The sequence below is a fragment of the Phyllosticta citribraziliensis genome (assembly GCF_038025025.1).
Source record: "Phyllosticta citribraziliensis strain CPC 17464 chromosome Unknown J3D65scaffold_4, whole genome shotgun sequence".
Lineage (NCBI taxonomy): Eukaryota > Fungi > Ascomycota > Dothideomycetes > Botryosphaeriales > Phyllostictaceae > Phyllosticta > Phyllosticta citribraziliensis.
The window spans coordinates 163,737-186,168 of record NW_027117341.1 but is presented as its reverse complement, the minus strand read 5'-3'; the positions used below and the strand labels follow the sequence as shown (position 1 = coordinate 186,168).

The following is a 22,432-nucleotide window of genomic DNA, read 5'->3' as shown; positions in this document are numbered from 1 at the left end:
CTGTGCGACTGATCATGTCCAGCCTCAGCCTCGAAGTATCGATTCAGCCCCCATGCGCACCACGGCTCTCCCTCTTTAGACTTTCCCTCATGCACGTCAGGCGGGTCGCTGACTGATTCGACAATTGCTCGTTCGGCTGAAGGCCAGCAGGGGGCCAAAATGGCAGGCCGCAAAGCCTTGCGGTGTGCTCCAACTGACCACAGCCACCACACTTCCGCGAGGTGTGGGAGCCAGCGCGATAAGACACGACTGTCTTCCCGCTCGTTGCAGTAGATTCTGGCGCATGGTTCTGTTCGCCGGTTTTCTGGATATGGCGCCGCAGACTTTGCCGCTGCCGCCCGACTACGAGGACCTGGCGTCCTCCAAACTGCCGAATGGCGATTTCGACGTGCCGAAGCGGGAGCCTGCGGTGAAGGAGGAGGCCAGCAGTCGTGCGCAAGGTACGTGTGTTCGCTTCACGTTTCCCCTTCAAGTCCCCAACTCTGTCCTGGGCTGACGGCCGCGCAGCACCGTGTCCGACGTGCCGCGGCCTCGACCTCTCCGTCGCCCAGTTCAACATCCAGAACGGCCAACAGTCGGGGCGCCCGCGCTTCGCCAAAGACGGCGGCAGCGCAAAGGCCGCGCCGCTCTTCTCGCCGCGCTACGCCAATTCGCGCTTTCTGCTCGGCTCGTACGGCGAGATCGCGTCGCGCGCAGCTGGCTGTCCCTTTTGCAGACTCGTTAGCAAATCCGTCGATAAATCGACGCTGCCAGCTGGCTTCGCCGGCTCGGATTTGAACGACACCAAGTGCTTTTTGACTTGGGAGCTCGACGGCCGCAGTATTGATGAGAAGAATCATACCATCAAGGCGCGGACGCGCCGTATACACATTCACTGGGACAATGGCGCCGTTCCCGACGCCTTTGCTGTCTTCCTGACGCCGCGCGAGTCGTCAAATCTCGTCACCACCGATGCCAATGCCGTGTGGACATTTTCTGACCACTTTCGTGCGCGCAAGATCAAGCAGGACGCGAGCAAGATTGCGCTGATCAGGAGCTGGCTGGAGCAGTGTCTGCACGAGCACGAGGGGAGCTGCGGTGATCGTTTTGAGCGCGAGGAGGACGAGTTTGAGCGCGTGGCCAAGGCGGCGCATTTCGGCGTGCTCGACATTGTCGAGATGAGGCTGACGAGCCTGCCGCCGCGGTCCAAGGGAAAGTCACCAGTGAACCGCAAGAAGAGCAGCGCGGCGTCATCATCTGGTTCCAGCTCTGACGACGACCTCGACTCCGACGCGGAGGGCTCGCTGTTTGAGCCGTACGTCGCGCTGAGCTACGTCTGGGGTAGCAAGGAAGACCAGCAGGGCTTCGAGAAGCTGCTCACGAACCTCAACAACGTGCTCACGCGCGGCTTCCGGCACGCCATCGAGGAGGACCTGAAGGGCATGCCCAAGGTGATCCAGTCGAGCGTGGACCTGGTGCGGCGGCTGGGCTACCGCTACCTGTGGATCGACTCGATCTGCATCGTGCAGGACTCGAACCGCTCGTGGAGGTGGAACTCGCAGGTCATGGACCGCATCTACAGCAACGCCGAGTTCACCATCTGCGCCGCCGACGGCAGCAACGCCAAAGCTGGCCTGGTCGCCTTCGACTCGCCCGAGGCGTCGAGCGAGCAGGTCATCGAGCGCTGCGCGCCGGGCGTGCGCCTCATGATTTCGCGCGACGTCGAGTCGCAGATTGCCAGCTCGGCATGGAACTCGCGGGCGTGGACTTTCCAAGAGCGTCTGCTGTCGCGGCGCTGCCTCATCTTCACGCAGGGCCGCGTCTTCTTCCAGTGCCGCAAGGCCACCTTTTCCGAAGACATCGTCGCGTCGCCGCAGGCGTCCCAGGTCTCGGCCTGGTCGCTCGACTTGGTCCGGAGCCCGCTGGTGCTGCTGAACAAGCTCGAGGAGCGCCCCGTCTGGTTCTACATGCACTGTGTCGAGCTGTTCTCCGGCCGCTGCCTGACAAAGTCGACGGACGTCCTGGCGGCGTTCAATGGCGTCTCCAACCTGATTGAGAGCGCCATGACGGGCCCGCTCTGCTTTGGCCTTCCCACGTCCCACTTTGACCTCGCGCTGCTGTGGACGCCGCAAAAGGCGCTCAAGCGCCGCGTCGGTGGCGACTTTCCCAGCTGGTCGTGGTGCGGGTGGGAAGGCGGTTCGGCGTCGTACTTTAGCCACGACTTCATCCAGGACTGCCTCGAAAACGTGCACCAGTGGCTCATCTCGCACACGTGGATCCAGTGGCACATTCGCGATTCCCAGAGCAAATTGCGCCCCTTGTGGTTGACGTGCGAACGCGTCCTGAAAGACCAAGAACTGCGCTGGAAAGGATACGACTCATTCGAGCGCTCAAAAGAGAACATGGAGAAGGGAATCCACGAGATAAAGCGGAAACTGGATATTTTCAAAGAGCAGAAAGAAGGACCGAACATGAGGCCTTTCGATGACCAGCGTTTCGATGTGTATTATTATGTCGAGGGATCCGAGTCTGGTTCCATAGACTCTCGCACACCCCCGCCTGAGGTGCGCGCCAAAACGACATACTACTCTAGTCGGCCGCCCGAGGGGCAACAGTCGGCAGCGCAGGATTATCAGCGTACCACTTCGCACAGGTATCAGGACCAGGATGTACAAACTCAATCACATCCTAGGTACCAGGACTACTGGCGTGGATTCGGCGACTACGCATATGAACCTTATTATGACCGTGATTATCAGGAGGACAAGAACGAGCATCGAAGAACGCACTCACCGATCCAGAGAGAGCAAAGAGAAGGCCCTCGTTTCCCTAGCCCGCCTCCGCCGCCTCCGCCACCACGTCGCAGGGGTCAAGAAGTTCGGTTCCGCTCACGAATTGGCGAGGACATGGTTGACTCTCGGAGGCGGCCCTCGCCTGTTTACCTCAGACCAGCTCCGCCACGACGCAGCACTGGCCATGGAGATTTGCGGCAGCGTGCGGACGACGAGTGGGGCGACGAGTGGGACTACGAGTATGACGACGTTGGGCGGTCGCGCTCGCGGAACCTCGAAGACAAGAACGACTACCACCGGAGGCCACGCGCATCCTCACCACTCCGGTACGTAGAAAGAGAGGTTTCCCCTCCATCGCCTCGACTACGCCGTCGAGCGCCTCTGGAGGTTCTGGAAGACGAGGAAGAGCCTCGCGTCCGTTCCGGCCCACGGCGTCGGCGCCGCTCTGAACCAAAGCTGGACCCGTACGGGCGACGACCCCTGGAGGGCCGCCGGGGCAAGCAGCCAGAGTTCAGGAAGAGAGCGCCAGAAAGCCCGTTTGCGGTGTACGGGGCCGACTTTTCCAACCTGTACAAGTCGGAGCCCGACTCGCCCATGCTGCAGTTCTGGACCGACTCGGTGTGGCTGTACCTCATCGAGCCCAGCGACCACAACGCGGACGCGGATCCCGACGGCGGCGGCGGCGAGAGCTCTGCCAGCAAAGGCTGCGGCCCGGGGCTTCGCCGCTACGGCATCGCGGACGCGGCAGGCGACTGGTGCGGATCGATCATCCTGAGCGAGCAATGGGCGCGCGAGAACATGCACCGGCCGCGCAACGGGGGCGACCCGGCGTTCCAATTCCTCGCCTTGTCGCGCGCCAAGAAGTTCACCAAGGACGAGTGCGGCACCTGGTCGTTCTACGTGCCGCTGGATCGCCAGCAGTCGGAGTGGGATCTCAGTTACGTTATGCTGGTTGAGGTGCAGAGCAGCGTGCATTACCGCGTGGGCGTTGGCAAGGTCTTTCGGCATGCGTTTCGCAATGGCGCGAAGGGGAAGGCGAGGTGGGAGGAGATTGTCCTTGGATAGCCAGCTTAGAAGTCGTTACTTGCTTCGAGATCATCGTCTGGGGGAAGTGTAGAGGACGAGGTTCAAGTTGTAAGACTCGCTTGATCCGCGTGGGACGATTGGTGTCTGTCGTTGCTGCATGGCTGCCAGCTACCTTGATAGCCTTGTTCACAGCTCGATCCTAGAAAGTTTTAGTTGAAATCGCGGATATAAGATGCGACAAAAACAAGGCGTGAGTTGTTTCTCCAAAGAGTCATCTCGCCCATGTTCCGTATGCAGGTTGAGAACATACTTACCGTTTCTCGGGAGCCGAACACGTCTGTCATCTCATGCACGCTCTGCATCTGCAGGCCGATCATCCAAAAGGCCCCCACTGGATGGGCTCATCAGCCGGCCAGCTTCGTACAGCGGCCAGCTTTCCGCTGGGATAAAATGCGCAGAAGCCCACGACGTACACTTCCAGGGTCCACAGATCGTTCGGTCCTCACCCCCCCCCCTCCCCTCCCTCCCGGCTCCAATCCACACATAGCATGGCCGCACAATGGACCCAGCCAGCATCGTCGGGCTCGTCGAATTCGGGCTGAGCTGCGCGAGCGCCGTCTCCCGCGTCGCCGCCTCCATCCACGGCGGGGCGGCCGACGCGCGCAAGCTCATCACCGCCATCGAGCGGACGGTGCTGGTCGTCAAGGAGCTGGACCGCGTCATCGACGAGAACAGACGCACGCGCGGCTTCGACGCGAACGGCCTGCGCCTGGTGCGCGCGTCGCGCGCCGAGTGCGAGGACGTCCTCGAGCGCCTGCGGCTGCTGCTGCTCAAGGCGGGCGCGACGGTGCGCGCGGATGCAGCGGCAGCGGCGGCACCGCTGGGCGCGGGTCAATTTTACAAATTGCGCGCCGCCGATATCGAGAGGTCGGTTTTTCGCAAGGTGGATTGGGCACGGCATAAGAGCGGATTCGAGGCCGTGACGCGCGATTTGGAGGCCGTCAACAACAGCGTCGTGATTGCGCTGCAGGTGTACAGTATTCAGGTTGCACACCGAGACGAGGAGAAGAAAAAGAGGGTGAGGGAGTTGGTGGGGTTGTTCCAGTTGTTCGTGGACACGGGCACTGCGGTGGAGTATTTTGTGCCCGGGGAGGAAGACCCTTCTGATGTCGATGAAGGCTCTAGATCTTCGAGTGCCATGGGGAGCGACGTGGGCGTCATGGCGGCAAGCTCTGGGGGGTCTCCAGAAGCTTCCTCACCGTCATCAGCCTCAAGGAGAGAGTCTTTCACGACATCTTCTTCCACTCCAAGTCGGCAGAACGGTTCGCCAGAAAACTCTTCGACGAAGTCGGCCAAATTCGAGAATCTGGGAGACAGTCCACTCTGGCACCGTCTCCTGCGCAATCAAGTCGAACAGGGCTCCCGTCGTCCGAAGCTGCAGTCCAGCTTGCGGAAAAAGCGTGATGCGCAGATTCCACATCTCCTGCGCGACGAGGAAAGTCAGGATGGCGTCGCAACCACACGCTCCTTCCTGCTGAGCAAAAACGGGTCGGAAGAGTGGACGTCTTGCGAATGGGAATACCCGCTGCAGGAGCTCGCAAAGCGTCTGGATCGCAAGCATGCTGCACAAGAGGCGATGCGCACCTTTCAGACCCTCCCGCAGCCGTGCAAAGACTTGATAACGCAAATATGTCAGCATGACACCGCGGACGACTTCTTCTGGACGGCGTCGCTGCTCGATCCAATGCCAAGCCGGAGGAAGTCGTGGATATCGCGGCTTTTGAGAAAAGAGTCGGGCCAGGCAAGTGATGTTTCCGGCGTGCTCGCCGTCTTGAAACGCTGTCGACGCATCATTGACCCTGATCGTGAATTGACAAGGACTCTTGAGGATTTCAGCACATTTGTGTCCCAGAGCGCCCAGTTGAAGATTGAAAATAAGGTCTTGCGCAGCACGGCGCGTCTCCAAGGCGGGGTAGACCAGCGCGTTAGGAAGCGTGCCAGCAAAGAGATAATTCAGGACGAGCAAAGTTCGCTGCGATCAGAAGGGCAACAGAAACAGTTGGGATCTGACGTTCTGAAAGCTCTGCAAGAAGCCAAAGCGATGGTTGAAGAGCTGGCTGCGATGAAAGAAGCGGCCGAAGAAGAAAGGAGGAGCGGCCAAAACAATCAGCTCCTCGAGATCCGCGAGAGCATCACTGCATTGCGGGATGAGCAAATTGCGCACGAAGAGGCAATGAAAGCCCAGCGCGCACCGGAGAGGACAGAGGAAGCTGCTGAGAAGCAGAAGGCAGCTGAAGACGCCGCAAAACTACTCGACGCCGCCAAAAGAGCAAGGGAGGAAGCAGAAACGAGAGCAGAAGAAGATGCCAAAGTAAAGGAAGAAGCCGCAAAGAAAGCGGATGCTGCCGCTGCCCCCAAGGCCGAGGAGAAGAAGCTACCAATCGCCTTCAAGGACGCAGTTGGCCGCAAATTCATATTCCCCTGGCACATCAGCTGCACATGGAAGGGTGTGGAGGAGTTGATAAACCAGGCCTTCTCACACGTCGATGTGCTCGGCCCCCTTGTTCGCGACGGCTTCTATGACTTGGTCGGTCCAAGCGGCGAAATCATTCTTCCTCAGATCTGGAACGTGCTTGTGCAGCCGGGCTGGCAAGTCACGATGGATATGTGGCCCATGGAAGATCCAGAACCGCCGCCTCAGCCTCCACAAATGCCTCCGTCAATGCCTCCGTCAATGCCTCCGCCAATGCCTCCGCCAATGCCTCCGCCGCCGCACTTCCCAATGGAAGACTGGATGTCTCCCATGCCGCGACCATCGGGATCGGGGAAGATGAAGAAGAGTGCGCGCCATGGTCCTGGCAAGGTTGACAAACTCCTCGGCCGTGAGAGGAGCGCTGAGAAGCCGAAGCCAAAGCCAAAGCCGAAGCCAAAGCAGAAAGGAGAGCCGCTTGCAGAGGGTGAATTTCTGTCACCGGCCGAAGAGTTGGCCAAACGGGCACTGCTGGTGTACACGGGCACGGGCGAGCTTTTCAGCAGTCCGGCAGCGGGCGCAGGTCGGGACTCGGTGTCATCGTCTTCAAGCGAACCCAGCGAGGCGTAGGGCTCTGGTAATGGTGAGCGGAGAGAGACCTCAATCTCGAGGTGACGCAGAGGTTTCAAGAAGGCGGGATCGTTTAGCAGCAGTGGCTTATGGAAGAACGAATTCGTTTGTACAACGGATGGACGGGCGGGCGGACGTGGAGAGAAGAGAGAACGTAAAGACTACTGATTTGTTAGACATTGCGCAGGCTTTCTGTCGACAAACCCAAATGAGAGTAATGTTGAAAGTGGTTTTACCTACGTTGGCAATGGCGGCGCAAGACAAGCAGGTGGATGGCGGTACACTAGACATTGCTCGGTGCTTCTGGAAGAGATGCGGAGACGCGGGCGGATGGCAAGAAAGCCAGCAATCATGCTGGTGTGCGGCGGACGGAGTGGACCGTTGGGCTCCTTCCTTGTCTGTCTCCCGTCAGCACCGTGGTTTTACATGGTTTGATAAATAGGTTTGGCAGAGAACGTGGAGGCATCGTGGGAAACATTTGAGGGCATCATGATCACTGAAATAGCACTTTGTCGGGGAACGAAAGGAGAGAGATAGAGAGAGGGAGAGAGAGGAACGGTGTTTGAATGAAAGCTCCAAGACTATATTATACAACTCCCTGCTCGTGAACCGTATGACTTCGTTGCGTCGTGCCATTCCCATCAAGAAGAGGCAGAATTTCAAGCCGAAAATCGAGTCGTGTTGGCCGTTTTGACGGCGGCATAAACCGCCTTCATCATGAGAAGGTGGTCGAATTCGCCATCGCCGTCGTCTTCGCCGGTGAGGAAGTGGAGAAAGGCGGCGTGGACCTCCTCGTCGATGGGCGGATTGAAGACGAGCCTCTCCAGCTTGGGGAACTTGGCCTCGGCGCCGCAACCGCTGAGCTTGAAGAACGGGTTGTTCGAGCCGAACGTGTAGTAGGCGTCGGAGTGGCCCTCGAAGACGAGCTCGCGGAGGTTGCGGCAGCTGATGAAAAGGTTGGACCAGTGGACGGCGAGATCAGCCCTTTCCCAGTGGTGGAGCCTGAAGACGAGCGGGCCTCTGAAGTTGGCGAGGCCGGCGGGGCCGAGAGACTTGAAGAAAGCCAGAGCTTGCTTGTCGCCCGGGATGATGAAGCGCTTGCTGTTCAGGAGGAACGCGAGGGTCTCCGCAACGGTCTGGTGGTTGAGGAAGGTGAGAGCGGATCCACCGGTGACCGTCTTGTTGAGGCGCGCCAGAAATTGCAATGGCTTCAGAGCCCTCTTGTTGCGGAACACCTCGGTGGTAGGCCCGGACACGTTCGGAAAGACGAGGGCGTAGATCTTGTTGCGAAGCTCGGCCGGAAGGTTGATGAAGTCGAACTTGTGGCCGTAGTGGCGCGATGAGAGGAGGACATCGATACCTTCAGGGCGCTTGATCTGTCGTGAAAGGTGAATGCATTAGTCGCAGGTCCATGAAAACTTTGGCCTTGACTTACCGTCAGGGGGTAAAGGTGGTCGGATTCATCAATGGAGAACCTGATGCGGTTCAGGCCGTCATAGTGAATGGCGAGCTTGACGTTGCTGTCGCCAATCTTGACCAAAACGCTACCACCAAGCGCCAGCTCCAGTTGAATCGAGTTGGGAGGCGTTGGGCGACCGATCTCTCCGTTGTTCGCTTCCACCTCTTTGCCAGATGGTCCAGCGACCGGATCGCGAGGCGAGGCCATTGCCAAAGGACTGGTGTTGTTGCGGTATTGTCTTGAAGAGCGACAGGGAGAGGGAAGAGTCGGAAATGTTTGGCCAGCCATGTTGATTTTGATTGTACGGTTTGTGGGCGGCGTAGACCTCTCGGCGCCCCCTTTGGGACTTTGCGTTACGGCGGCGACATCATCGCAGGTGACTGCGTCGACCGTGCTTTTACTGTGAGTTCTCAAGTCTGCACGATAGCTGCACCACCTGGTTCTTTGGCTGCCATGCGAAGGCTGCAAGTGAAAGTCCGCACTGACCCTCGATCCGCGAGTAGGTGACTGAGTGCTTTCTAGCCCCCTATTGATGACGATGCTACGGGCCTCGACCTGCCATTAGAGAGCTTTTCCAGATCTCGTGGGAAGAAAAGTGTAAAGGAAAACTCCTCGCAGACTTTGTCCGCAAGTAGGTATGCCCCCTGCCGTCAAGGTTCAGTGTGGATTGAACAGCCGCGGCGAACTTTGGAAGGACCATTTTACTGTAAGCAACGATTGAAAGGTATTCGACGGCAAAGTTGGTATAGAGCACAAAGACAGTGCCTTTCCATCTCCGTTCACTGTCAGACCATGCCCAATTCGGGGGAGGAATCACCAATTCAATAGAAGCGAAATTCAACTCCGCGTCGGGTGCGTCCAGTCGTGAAGCGCCAGCGGCTGTCAACACAGAAAGCTTTAGCAAAGCTTTGAAAACGATGTAGTCACGTAAATTTGGCAAGATCTTTCAGTCGGGTGTTTGATGCAAATGGCAGCGGCGAGTACTGCGGCCAGCTTCGTGAAGTCTCAGGCTGATGAACGTTCCTTGTCCCCATCTCTTTCAGAAGAAAATTCCGCTGGCTTCCCGCTGACTCTGGCGCCGAGGGCCATAGAATTCGGCGCGGAATCATGACGGGAAACGAACTCCAGTAAGCTGCCGAGAATAGACTTGAAATAACTTACATGGCATTGCCGGCGCAGGAATGAGATTTTGCAGTCATCCACCGCTCATCCAAGTTCTTTTCATACCGTCTGGGCATGGAAGATTGTTGTTGAAGTCCCGGCAGTTGTCTTTTTGGCAGGTCGAGGCTTGATACGACAGGTGTTGTAACAGCAGTCATTTCCGTGAAGAGCCTGGTCAACGAATGTCCAGTCTCAGTCTCTTGATGAGGACCCATCAACTGCAAAAATGCTTCTCGACCACTGCGGTTGAAGCAGACGACTTATCCGCGTACTGGTCCAGAGTTGCAGGTCCCGTGACTTTTTGCGGCCAAGTCCGCACCGGTGTCACCTTTGGGTGTCCAAAGTCGAACACCGCTCACAACAAAGCGCCTTGTTATAGACACCGAGCGCTTCCAAACACACGCAAAAAGCATCGACACCGTCGACGGCGCACGGATGGGGAAAACATGATCGTCGACTCGAGGAACCGTAACTAGTCACACTTGCTGCAGTCATGCTGAGCTGACGACAGACAACCCCAGCAAACAAGACGAAGTCTGGGTAATAAAGGGCAACAATTACTGTTCAAATCAAGTGCACAGTCAGACGGGGCTAGTGAGGTAGACAGCGCCAAGGACAGCGCCTTATCTGAGCGGGAGCGGAGAAAATCTGGGGTAGCGAGGGAGAAGACGGCGCTGTCCAAGCGCTGTTGATGAGTGGATGAGTCTGCGTGGATAGCCACTTCTAGAGAAAATTGTTCCATGTGCAGCGATGGGCCAAGCTAGGCCAGGCCAGGCACGCCGAACCGGGCGCGTGGGTGCAGGAGACATCAGACAGCAGAAACGGAACAGACGCGAGGTACGACAGAAGCAGCGACGAAACCTTGCACGCTTCATGCGGCGACGGGGAAAAGAAAAGGAGAAGAAGAAGAAATGAGCAGGTTGACAAGCGAGCAATCCAGGCACGAGGCGGGCGACAGGGCGACAGCCGAGAGAGGTGTCGAAAAGGTCCGCTCAGGCGTCGGACAAAGTTCTGGAAGGGTTCGGCGGGCGGCGCATCGAGGCTGAAGAGCTTGAGTCGGTGTGTGACAAGGTAAGCGTGCGGTAGTGGTGCATGGTGTTTGTGTTGGGGCTAAGCTGAAGTGCCGACCGGGAGGCGAGTGAGAGAGCTGGCCTCGGGCGCGTCAACAACAGAACGGCTCGAGATGGATGAAGAGTTTGTCGTGGACGTGATGGATGTTGGGAAGAGCCCAGGGCCGTGCGGCAGCGAGAGAGAGCCACATTCGTCAAGGCTACCGGAATGGGGGGCGAGGTGAAGACGAGGGACGGCGGCCAAGGGGCGGTGGCAAAGACCCGCGGTTACATTACCGAGTCAGCGTGTTTTGATGGCGGTTCTGACCGGGCGGTCAACGCTCCCAGCCAATCGGAGGCGGGTGGTTGTATTCCCACGCACAATGCCTGGGCGTGCTGACTTTGCGCCGTGTGAATTTTTCTGGTCTTGGGCGATAAAAGCCTTGCCTGCCCACCCTCCGCCCTCTAACTGACCCGCCACTCCCGACACTCTCCTCTCCTCTCCCCCCTCCTCCGCGCGTTTCTTTATTTTCTGGTCTTCAATAGATCTGGTCTGCCTCCGCGTTGGACCGCCGTGGCCAAGTCGCCGCTCTTGATACCCGAGCTCTAGATTTCCGCTTAGAGTTTTCACGGACCCACAAAGGTTTTCCCTTTATAACCTCGACCCGCCCCGACCGTCGCTTTTTTTCCTCCAAGCGCAACTCGCCCAACCAACAACATGGCTCCCGCTGTCGACGCCGCCCACACGCCCGGCCAGGTCAAGGCCGAGAACCAGAAGAGCGTCAAGGTCCTGGAGGAGCTCCTCAACAAGCTCACCATCTCCAAGGCCCAGGATGAGATCAACGCCTCTTCCAATGACCTCGCCACCTTCATCAACGGCGACATCGAGGAGGGCGATGCTCCCACCCAGTAAGTCGCGACACCTCGCCCGCTCGTTTCACCTGCTAACAAACGCCTCGCAGGGCTGTCGCGCTGCTGAAGAAGCAGCTTGCCAGCAAGAAGGATGCCCTCGCGAGGGAGCGGGCGCTGGACGCCATCCGCGCTATTGCGTCCCACTCGAGCGTTTCCCCTGCCGTCGAGCCCTACCTCGTCGCCCTCCTCCCCGTCACTCTGGCCGCCATTGGCGACAAGATGACCCCCGTCAAGAACGCCGCTCAGGCGGCTGCCGAGGCCATCGTTGGCGCCGTCGCCGCCAACTCGCTCAAGGTCGTCCTGCCGCCCATCGTCGACTCGCTCCGCAACGCCCAGAAGTGGCCCGAGAAGATGACCGACCTCAAGGCCATTGAGATTCTGTGCGAGAAGTCGCCTGCTCAGATGGGCTTCCGCGTCCCCGACCTGATCCCCGTCGTTTCCGAGGTCATGTGGGACACCAAGGCCGAGGTCAAGAAGGCCGCCTACCACACCATGGAGAAGCTCTGCGAGCTCATCTCCAACAAGGATATCGAGCGCTTCATTCCCGAGCTCATCAAGTGTATCGCCAAGCCTGAGAACGTCCCCGAGACGGTCCACTTGCTCGGTGCCACCACTTTCGTCACTGACGTCCACGAGCCCACCCTCGCCATCATGGTGCCCCTGCTTGAGCGTGGTCTTGTCGAGCGCGAGACTGCCATCAAGCGTAAGTCGGCCGTCATCATCGACAACATGTGCAAGCTCGTCGAGGACCCCAACATTGTCGCCTCTTTCTTGCCCAAGCTCTACCCCGCGCTTGTCAAGAACAACGACACTCTCGCCGACCCCGAGGCCCGTGGCAAGACCCAGCAGGCCATCGAGACCCTCGAGCGTGTTGGTAACATTGTCGACGGAAAGCTCCCCGAGGTTTCCAACGCCAGCCACGTTTCCACCATCCTGCCCATCCTGAAGTCCATCATCGGCGACAAGGCCAAGAACGACAAGTTTGAGCCCATCTTCGAGTACATCTCCGCCATTGCTGGTCAGCTCGTTGACGAGAAGGAGTCGGAGCACAGCATCTGGTTCCAGAGCACCTCTCCCTACCTCGCCGCCATCGTCGGCGACGAGAAGGCCAAGGACGCTGCCGAGCAGCTCCGCAAGAAGACTCTGCCCGGTTTCGAGGAGTCTGGCGAGATTGCCTCGGACGAGGAGGAGGGTGAGGACCTCTGCAACTGCACGTTCAACCTTGCCTACGGTGCCAAGATTCTGCTCAACCAGACCCATCTCCGCCTGAAGCGTGGCCAGCGCTACGGTCTGCTCGGCCCCAACGGTGCCGGAAAGACCACCCTCATGCGCGCCATCAACAACGAGCAGGTCGAGGGTTTCCCCAAGCAGAACGAGGTCAAGACTGTCTACGTCGAGCACGACCTTGACTCTGCCGACACTGAGCAGACTGTCATTGGCTGGACCATGAAGAAGCTCGAGTCCGTCGGTATCACCAAGACCGAGGAGGACGTCCGGGAGAAGCTTGTCGAGTTCGGCTTCGACCCTGAGCAGCTCAACGCTCCCATCACCTCGCTTTCCGGTGGATGGAAGATGAAGCTGGCTCTTGCTCGTGCCGTCTTCGAGGAGCCCGATATCCTCCTGCTCGACGAGCCCACCAACCACTTGGACGTCAAGAACGTTGCCTGGTTGGAGAACTACCTCAAGACCTCTCCTTGCACTTCCATCATCATCTCTCACGACACCAGGTTCTTGGACAATGTCATCCAGCACGTCATCCACATTGAGCGCTTCAAGCTTAAGCGTTACCGTGGTACTTTGTCCGAGTTCGTCAAGAAGGTTCCCTCTGCCCGCTCCTACTACGAGCTCAGCGCCTCCGAGATGGAGTTCAAGTTCCCCGAGCCCGGTTTCCTTGAGGGTGTCAAGACCAAGGCCAAGGCCATTGTTCGTGTCTCCAACATGACCTTCCAGTACCCCGGTACCTCCAAGCCCCAAATCAGCGACATTACCTTCCAGTGCTCGCTCGGCTCCCGTATTGCCGTCATTGGCCCCAACGGTGCCGGCAAGTCCACCCTGGTCAACGTCCTGACTGGTGAGCTCATCCCCACCCTCGGTGAGGTCTACCAGCACGAGAACATCCGTATCGCCTACATCAAGCAGCACGCCTTTGCCCACATTGACCACCACCTCGACAAGACCCCCTCCGAGTACATCCAGTGGCGTTTCCAGACTGGCGAGGACCGTGAGACCATGGACCGCGCCAACAAGATCATCACTGAGGAGGATGAGAAGGCCATGGACAAGATCTTCAAGATCGAGGGTACCTCGCGCCGCGTCATTGGCATCCACTCGCGTAGAAAGTTCAAGAACAGCTACGAGTACGAGTGTTCGTTCGCCCTTGGTGACAACATTGGCATGAAGGGCGAGAGGTGGACTCCCATGATGACCGCCGACAACGCCTGGATTCCCCGTAACGAGCTGATTGCCTCTCACGGCAAGATGGTCGCCGATGTCGACCAGAAGGAGGCCCTCGCCAGCGGTCAGTTCCGTCCCCTGGTCCGCAAGGAGATTGAGGCCCACTGCGCCAACTTTGGTCTCGACGCTGAGCTCGTCTCTCACTCGCGCATGCGCGGTCTGTCTGGTGGCCAGCGTGTCAAGGTTGTCCTTGCTGCCTGCTCGTGGCAGCGTCCCCACTTGATCGTCCTTGACGAGCCCACCAACTACCTCGACCGTGACTCGCTCGGTGCCCTGTCCAAGGCCATCAAGTCGTTCGAGGGTGGTGTCATCATCATTACCCACTCTGCCGAGTTCACCAAGGACCTGACTGAGGAAGTCTGGGCTGTCGTTGACGGCAAGATGACTCCCTCCGGTCACAACTGGGTTGCCGGCCAGGGCTCTGGTCCCCGTCTCGCCGAGAAGGGTGACGAGGAGGACAAGTTCGACGCCATGGGCAACAAGATCGAGGGCACCAAGAAGAAGCAAAAGCTTTCTTCGGCTGAGCTCCGCAAGAAGAAGAAGGACAGGTATGTCAACCCCTGGATACCCCGCCCCCTCATACCACCCATCACTCTTTCACTTCCACTGTTACCTCTCCCCTCTTTCCTCTTTCACTCCAGTCGTCGCATCGGCCGGGTTCCATGTCGATTCTGCCCCGACTTGCCCCCCTCGCCTTTTCCCCGTCACCACACCTCTTCCAGCCTTCCCTCGGCCCCCAGGACTCCATGCTAACCTTTTCTATAGGATGGCGCGTCGCAAGCGCGGAGAGGAAGTATTTTCGGATGAAGAGTAGCGTGATCTAGCTACATGAGGCTCCTGGCGATGCTGGGGAGGTGAATTTCTGGTGGTTTTCGAGTTCTGGAAAGAATGCATTCGGTTAACGAGGTTTTTGACGAGTTTTTCCCATTGGCGCTCGTAAGGATAATCTGATAGAGCAGGAAACAAGACCTGCTATGATAGACGGAATCAAAAAGTGATGCCCTTTTATTTCTGCTGTCCCCGAGTCTATGGATCAATGTTGAAAGACGAGTGATTCATTCCTTCTGATATCCCAACACGTGACCCGCCCAAACGGGGAAACTCCGGCAGCACCTCATGAGCGCTTAGTCACCTGCCAGGCGGAGTTCATGGAAGAACCTCCAGATTGCTTCGATCCAGCTTTCTCCACGACTCTCTTCCACCACAACACAACCTCAAACATCCGTACTCCTCCTTTTCCTTCAGCCACTGATAACCCTCAGCTCCAACCCACTCCAACCCAGTGCTCACTGCAGTCTCCAAGCGGTCCCTCTAACGAGGGACCGCTGTCGACCACCCCCCCCAGCATCACCAGAACCCTCATGTAGCTAGATCACGCTACTCTTCATCCGAAAAAATAGTAGCGCTTGCGACGCGCCATCCTATAGAAAAGGTTAGCATGGAGCGCGCGGCGGCTGCGCCGCCGCTTGGGGAATACTTCTGTTTCTTTCTTTCCATTTTTTTTTTTTTTTGTGGATTCATGAGTGTGAAATACCCGGGTGAAATGGTATCGCGGGACTGGTAGAAAGAGGTACGACATGCAAATGCTAGCAGCGATGTACAGGTGGACGTCGCAACTGCCCGCCGCACACACTCCCACACAACACAGCCAACCCACCCCCAATGACCCAGCACCCAGTACCCTCACACACTTTCAACCGCAGCACCCACCACCATGACAACCCCAGCCCAAGCCAACGAATTCCGGGCGCATGTCGCCGCAGACGAAGATATCGCCAGCGCCATCAAGGACGCAGACTGGCCGCGCGCCACCTCGCTCAGCCAGGCCGCGCTGCTCGACCCCACCCTCCCACTCTTCTTCCGCGCGCTGTATGAATGCTGCCTCGCCTCGTTTCTCGGCTGCGCGTGCCACGTGCGGTACCACTGTGACAAGTGCGTCGAGGCGATTGACGCGATGCGGGAGAATGCAGATGTGGTGGGTGCATTGCTTGTGTTGCGGTGGGGTTTGGAAAAGCTGGGCTCAGCTGATGATTGGAGGATCCCGAGAATAGTAAAGGGGCGGATGAACGCATTGCCGATTTGTGCGAGGGTTTGATGGTTGTGGAGGAGCTCATGGCGAAGGAGGAAGCGCAGGACCAGGGCGATGGCGATGGGGAGAGTGTGGGGCAGGATGCCACTGTGGCGTGAGAGAGGCGCTTTTACTATATCAAAGACTGTTGGCAGACTCGAAATGAGAGGGCAGTGAGCTGGCAGGCAGTCTTTCGTCCTGAACGTCGCGCGACGACTTCTGCCGTGAATTGGATTGTTATGCTGTCAAGCGGCTTACCACGCTCTTGAGCAGCTGCCGGAAGACACTGGCTTTCTTCTGGTTGTTTAAATTCCAACTATGGACGCGTATACTCTTGGAACAAGAACACTGTTAGACTACTGTGGCTTTCCTTCACTTTACAGTTCTCACGGTGTTTGAGTGTGGGCGCTCTAGATAAACCTTTCATAGTGATCAGGCTGCAGCAGTAATTCGTCCTTGAAATCGCGGATTTGCTTTTGGAGTTCTTTTCCTACTCTTCTTCCGTTGTCAGTCCTGCCTTGACAGTCCGAATAGGACTCTCAAGTTGTGCTGCAGACATTTGCACTCCGGGCTGTATGAAAAGCAAGGGCTTTCCTCCTTCAATTCTCGGAAGCGATATCTATGTCCCATCTGTATTGCATTTCTGTCTACTGGCTTTCAGCCGAATGCAGAGGAAACACGTGAGTGGTTGTTCTTGGGGAATCTGACGCTAAAACATCGGATATCGCCGATTGGCTGCGCTTAACGCTTTGACCAGAGAGTCTTTTGACTACATCTGCTCCGGCCCGACATTGCTTCTCCAACTCTTTTCAACCCTCTTCATCTCTCGTTGACTTTTCCTACTTCCAGTTGTCTTTGATTGAGGCATCTTTTCGGCCGATGCCACGAGTTTTGCCCACTTCTGAGGGTGCACGATGTTGAGAAGAGAAGGTTGAAGAACCGTGGATTGTGGAGCTCTATGGAACGCCGCGAATCGTCTCCAAGCCTCTCCAGTCTTCATTCCTTCAACCTGCACGTCTTCCAGCTTTCCTTTTCGTCGATCGTCCTTTTTGGTGCTCTTTTGCCAGCCTTCTTTCGCCGATTTCCTTTACCGTTCCCTCAAGCCAGGTCGACTCGCGAGTCTTGCGGAAAAAGCCATTCAGGCATCAAGCGTTCGAGTTGCTTCGTTTTCATTAGCCAGTCATCTCTTTCCTTGACGCCTCAACACTCACCGATTGAGCGGACGGATCGCCGGGATGCGGCGCTCCGCATTGTCAACTTTCTCCAGACACTCGTCCAAGAGCTCGCGGCACGTGGCAAGGAAGCTGTACTCCTCGGCCAAGGGCTGCACGTCGTCAGGAACGACGGCCTCGCGGACGTAGCGCACGTTGTCGGTTGTCTCCTCCAGGCGCTTCAGGCTGGCCGCCCACTGCTGCACGTAGTAGCGGCGCAGGTGCAGCGCCGTCTCCGGCAAAAGCGCCAGGTACGCCGCCCACTTGCAGCGGTAGTAGAGCGGGAGCACGGGCGGGCCGCGCAGAGCCTTGATGGCGAGCTTGCTGGCGCGCGCGCGGTCGCCCTTCGCGATGGCGGCGGCGATGGCGGTTTCCTGCGATTTGAAGTAGGCGCGCAGTGTGGCGGCGGAGCTGGCTGCGGGGTCTGGCGCAGCGATCTCGGTCCAGCTCTCGTCGGAAGAGTCGCTGTCGCTGTTGGTGTCTTTGGCTTTGCCTTTGCCCTTCTCGTTGTCGCCGTTTTCCTGGCTGCCGGCTTGAGCGGGCGGGACGATGGCGCTGTCGGCGTCGAGAGCGTCGCTCCTGATTAGCTACGCGGTGCGTCAGTCGAGAGCAAGAGAAAGAGATGAGGCTCGACGGGAGCGACAGCGAGCAAACACCAGCTGCCCGTGTTGGTGACGGGAGCGTCCCTTTACTGGGCCACCCCACCCGCCGTCGGTCGAGCAGTCCTGCAGCTCAAACGTACCTCGTCGTTGTCCTCCATTTCCGCCATCATGGCTGCCGAGGGCAGAATGTGCTGGTTGGATTGACTTGACAAAAGCGTCGGCGGTAGTCCGTCCAGGAAACAAACGCGGGTGCAGAGTTTCAGTCACCTCGGGCCAGCACGACAGAAAAATAGCAACCCTCGACAACGGCGTCGTGTGCCCTGCCGAGGAAGATTATGTCGTCGGTGCGCGGCCCTTGTATCTTGCTCTGCTCGCGCGCGAACCAGCTTTCCCGTCTTTTGTGTTCCCCCTATGAAAGGTGAATGGTGTGTGGTCATTTTCTCTCCTGCCCTTCGACTCTTCTGAGAATCTGGAAAGGCTATCACCTAGTGAAGTGATTTCGTGAATGGAGCGGCAAGATCATTGACCAAGCCCTGGCGCTCGAAATTATCTTCCCCCAGAACAGTGCAGATGGCCTTTTGGAACCAAGGTTATCTGTCTCATTTACCAAGAGGCCGGCCTCGGAAGTCATTGCCATTTGGAGAAGGTTTCTACTCATGGCCAAGCCCCTGGATGTGTGACTTATGCACTGCACCACTAAATCCCTTTGGAGATGCGGCCCATGAAATTCAAAGCTCACATGTTGAGAAGTACTTCAGCCCCTGACGATGAGAAGGGGAGCACAATTCGTTTGGGGAAAGTACTGACTACAAGCTTTTGAAGTGTGAATATTCTGCTATGGTTCTTTCCCGCAACACAAAATCGCTCTTTCTCCCTAAGAAACGGCCAGCTACATGTACACATCCTATCCAGTCGCAGACCCTTCTTCACCATCCGCCTCCCCAACAGCGACCCAAGGACAATCATGGACGCAAAGGGTTTTGACATTGGAGACGACTTCTACGGCGTCAACACGTACCAAATCTTGGAGCTAGCAAAAAAGCTCGCACATCTCGACAGCGACGCGCGCCTCGTCGAAACGGAAGAGTTGTCAGAATTTGAACAGGCCGCAATCTTCCTGCTCGTGTCCCGGAGCTGCTGGAGCACCAATATGGCCAGCGACGAGTTTTTATGCTCCAGGAGATCCGTCTCGCACGCCTTCACCAACGTGCGCGAAGCCCTGCTCGCCATGTATGACGACTACGTCAAGCCGCCCCCGTCGCCTGTCATGACGGCTGATATGCTGCCCGAAGTGCGAGACGACCCTCGCTTCGAGTACTTCGGCGGCGCGCTGAAGCAGCTCGTCGGCGCCGTCGCCATCCTGCCCATCGGCGCATCCAAGGACGTCACTATCGCCATCGGAGACAAAACCACGAAAGCGCCCTCCAACGTCCTCGTCGGCACGCCCTTGTACACCGGCCCGCAGCACGCCGTCCTCATGTTCTCCGTCCACGGCGCCATCACCGCCGTCTACGCCCCCGGCTACGCCAACGCCGGCCCATCCCCCTTCTCCACCTACCCCAGCACGCAGCGCGACATCCTCGCCCTCGCCTGCCTCGCCGGCGAGCGCGTCCTGCCCCCACTGCCCCCAGACACGCGGCTCCTCGCGCCCGCCGCTGCCGCCGGCGACACACCCTTCTCGCCGACGCTGCCGCTCATGGGCCCCTTCGCCGACGCCGCGTACCCGACCACGCACGACGAACAAGACGCCATCACCGTCGCGGACGGCGCGCACGCGCTGTTCAACCTTCGCCACGCGCAGCTGTACGAGATCCTGGCTGAGCGGCCGCTGCGGCAGCTGTGCGAGCGCTTTGCTCTGCTGCTGAAGCCCGGGGCCAAGGTTTCGGCCGCCACGTTGAAGGCGTTTTGTGTTTTGCATGGCGTTTTGGATGAGTTGGGCGAGAAGGGGATTGAGGAGTGGTTGGATGAGGGTTCGTCTGAGGAGGGGGGGCGTTGAGTGTGGTGGTTTTCTTTCTTTGTATTGGATAGACGGATGGAGGGGTGGGGCGTGCTATTGGAATCGGGCATTTCTTCTCAAGAGATTGAACGAGCAACAGGGAAAGAAAGAATTGGTCAAGGGATGTTGGTTGGCTTTGGATGCAGCGCGCAGCACGACTCATTCTTGCAAGGACGGCGCAGCGGAAAGTGTTTGGAGAACGCGGCCTGCCTTTTCATTGCTACAGTACATAGGTACCTCTCAAATTGCACTCACTTCTCGCCTGCACAGAACAACCTCACTTTCCCGACCCCGTGCCCACAGCACCACCATACAGCGTCGTCGGCAACGCCGGCCGGCCCGTCAACTCACTCAACACGACAACCAGCCCGGAGCCGTCGCCCTCGCCGACGACGCACTTGAGCCACCCCGCATCGAGGGCGCGCAGCCGCTGCGTCGGCCACGCGAGCGTCGGCTGGTAGTCGTCAAAGATGGTCTCTCCACCACAAACTGCCACATTGGGCACGCCGACGCAGGTGTGGAAGTAGGCGGCGCTGGGGACGACGGGGAGCGGCGTGCTGGTCGTGGTGATGGCGCCGTTCGCACCCGTCGTCTCGACGTACGCCGTGACGTGCGCTAGGTCGTCGGTGTTGAAGGGGAAGACGCCAGCGGTGCCGTGGAAGCCGCGCAGCGAAGACACCTCGGCGGGGTCCAGCGCGACGATGGTGCCGTCGGCGCTGGGGGGCGCCGCGAAGAGCGGGATCGACTCGCTCGCGTTGGTGCCGGGCCCGCTGCTGACGCCGCCGGCCAGAGCGGCGCTGACGGTCGGCGAGGGCGCGCTGCCGCAGTGGCCGGCGGCCGGGTTGAGCGCGTAGTTGTATGCGTAGACGGTGGGGAAGGAGAGGTACAGGCTGGGCGATGTGAGCGTGCGGCCGGGTGGCAGTTCGGCGGTGATGAGTCTGCTGCTTGTGGGCGAGGTGTCAGGGCCGACATACGACGCCGCGTTGCAGGGCTCGGTGGGCTCGGCGTGCCAGTGGTACAGCGTGGCCGAGGGGGCGTAGATTTTACATGCGGCGCAGCGCGTGTATGTGACGGGGATGCTGCAATCGACGTCGAGCGTGGAGCTCGGGAAGAGCGAGGCCTGGTAGTCGGCGATGCTCGTGCAGGCGTCTGCATTCAATGAGCAGGTCGGCGTGCTACCCGTATAAGGCTCGACCACGCTGCTGACAGGAGTCACGGTGGTTGTAATAGTCGTGACAGAGATTTGCGTTGCGATGCGCCTTTTCCCTGCTCGAGTGATTCCATCGCAGAGGGTCGTGACGGGCGCCGTGGGAATTGACGTCACATAGTGGAAGTGGTCTTCTATGCTGGTGACGACGTTTGGCGTGCCCGTAAACTCGGAACGGTGGCTAAGCGCCCAGTCTCTCGAAGAGCTGTTGAATAGGATGAATTCATTGTTGCATTGGAGAATCGAGTTGATATCCAGGCCTTGTACTGTTGGATTCGCGTACTCAGGGGGTCCATTTATCGCAGTTGCCGGGACTTTTGTCAATCAGCCTTGGAAGTCTGAAAGGGAGATTGGGAATAACCTGCTCCTCCATAGGCGACCAAAGCAAGCACGAGTAATTCGATCATGTCAGTACTTTTCGCCGCAAGAAGGTCGTGTGAAGGGCCAGTGCCTGAATCTGGATGGAGAGATGTTGAGAGTGCCCCGGGATACGGGTGAAGAATATAAAAGGAAATCATCGTTGCCAGGGACGGCTTGCGTAACGACCAAGAAACATCGTGGCAGCTGCACTGCAGTAGGCCGGTTGATCGTGACACAACAGGGCAGACTGCTTTCGTTAACCCTGCTCGATTAGGCAGCCTCTCGAAGACGAAGGTTGATTCTGGAGGCTTTGCACTTGATAGGAAATTGAAGCACAAGCGGCTGACAGCCTTGCTCAAGATGCGTCGCGAATGAAGCCAAAAGATGGAAAATCGCCCATCACGGCGGCACAGAATCTGTTACTCTGTGAAACACATGTGGCTTTGTTCAACCTCTTTGAGCGGGGAGCCGCCGAAACAAGAAGTCGATGGCAAACGGTTGCCTCCTGAGGGTACCCGAGTCAGCCCCGAGATTTGCTCTAAACACTCTAGACTTGGACCGGTCCATTGCACGCTGTTACTTCAACTTGAAAGGTGACTGGTATTGTGAGGCATCTTCTCTTTAGCGAATTCAAGAATTTCAAAAATGTCTCGGGTCCTTACCGCACACCAGAACCGTCCACAGATTGGGTTTATTGAGGTCACCCGGCACTGATGCAACGATCCAGTAGTGCCATGACACGGGCAGACTTTTCGCCGGGTTGACAGTGGAGGCGCGGACTGTGTCCAAGCAAGGGCCTTGTCATGAATTCGAGTACTCGTTCAATTCCAAGAGTTTCAAACAACCAATGGTTCGGTCGCAGCAGTCCAGATTTAATGTTGGCGTGTGACGTTGATATTGAAACGTGCGATACCAAAGGATCACGCGGGATGTCTCAAAGTCGTTGGTCGAGATTATAATGTAGAGAATAAGTCGATTCGAGGTCTAATTTGGTCCTTACAGTGTCAACTTGGACAAAGGACGACATTGTCACTGACCAAGTTCCTTGGTAACATC

General features: G+C 58.0%; 7 protein-coding genes across 7 annotated transcripts; 5 read left to right on the top strand and 2 right to left on the bottom strand.

Annotated features, from left to right (window-relative positions):
• The first annotated feature begins 88 nt into the window (after positions 1-88).
• J3D65DRAFT_618224 (heterokaryon incompatibility protein-domain-containing protein) lies at positions 89-4,168 on the top strand. The gene is made up of 2 exons (XM_066799630.1): positions 89-440; positions 508-4,168. The coding sequence occupies exons 1-2, from the start codon at positions 284-286 to the stop codon at positions 3,834-3,836; spliced, it is 3,486 nt and encodes a 1,161-aa protein (XP_066656595.1). The 5' UTR covers positions 89-283; the 3' UTR covers positions 3,837-4,168.
• Positions 4,169-4,306: 138 nt separating this feature from the next.
• On the top strand, positions 4,307-7,227 carry J3D65DRAFT_275856 (uncharacterized protein). Its single transcript, XM_066795011.1, has one exon. It carries the CDS (start codon positions 4,357-4,359, stop codon positions 6,895-6,897), a length of 2,541 nt encoding a protein of 846 aa, XP_066656594.1. The 5' UTR covers positions 4,307-4,356; the 3' UTR covers positions 6,898-7,227.
• Positions 7,228-7,556: 329 nt separating this feature from the next.
• J3D65DRAFT_601418 (uncharacterized protein) lies at positions 7,557-8,644 on the bottom strand (the record flags this gene model as incomplete). The annotated part of the gene is made up of 2 exons (XM_066798038.1): positions 7,557-8,273; positions 8,333-8,644. The coding sequence occupies 2 exons, from the start codon at positions 8,642-8,644 to the stop codon at positions 7,557-7,559; spliced, it is 1,029 nt and encodes a 342-aa protein (XP_066656593.1).
• A 2,385-nt stretch (positions 8,645-11,029) lies between these two features.
• J3D65DRAFT_618215 (elongation factor 3) lies at positions 11,030-14,940 on the top strand. Its single transcript, XM_066799629.1, has 3 exons — positions 11,030-11,475; positions 11,529-14,480; positions 14,698-14,940. Exons 1-3 carry the CDS (start codon positions 11,285-11,287, stop codon positions 14,744-14,746), a joined length of 3,192 nt encoding a protein of 1,063 aa, XP_066656592.1. The 5' UTR covers positions 11,030-11,284; the 3' UTR covers positions 14,747-14,940.
• A 1,843-nt stretch (positions 14,941-16,783) lies between these two features.
• J3D65DRAFT_275734 (uncharacterized protein) lies at positions 16,784-18,115 on the top strand. Its single transcript, XM_066795009.1, has one exon. The coding sequence runs from the start codon at positions 16,959-16,961 to the stop codon at positions 17,796-17,798; it is 840 nt and encodes a 279-aa protein (XP_066656591.1). The 5' UTR covers positions 16,784-16,958; the 3' UTR covers positions 17,799-18,115.
• A 662-nt stretch (positions 18,116-18,777) lies between these two features.
• Positions 18,778-19,809, top strand: J3D65DRAFT_601414 (uncharacterized protein; the record flags this gene model as incomplete). Its single annotated transcript, XM_066798037.1, has 1 exon — positions 18,778-19,809. The coding sequence occupies one exon, from the start codon at positions 18,778-18,780 to the stop codon at positions 19,807-19,809; it is 1,032 nt and encodes a 343-aa protein (XP_066656590.1).
• Positions 19,810-20,086: 277 nt separating this feature from the next.
• J3D65DRAFT_601413 (uncharacterized protein) lies at positions 20,087-21,423 on the bottom strand (the record flags this gene model as incomplete). The annotated part of the gene is made up of 2 exons (XM_066798036.1): positions 20,087-21,330; positions 21,378-21,423. 2 exons carry the CDS (start codon positions 21,421-21,423, stop codon positions 20,087-20,089), a joined length of 1,290 nt encoding a protein of 429 aa, XP_066656589.1.
• Between the last annotated feature and the right edge of the window lie 1,009 nt (positions 21,424-22,432).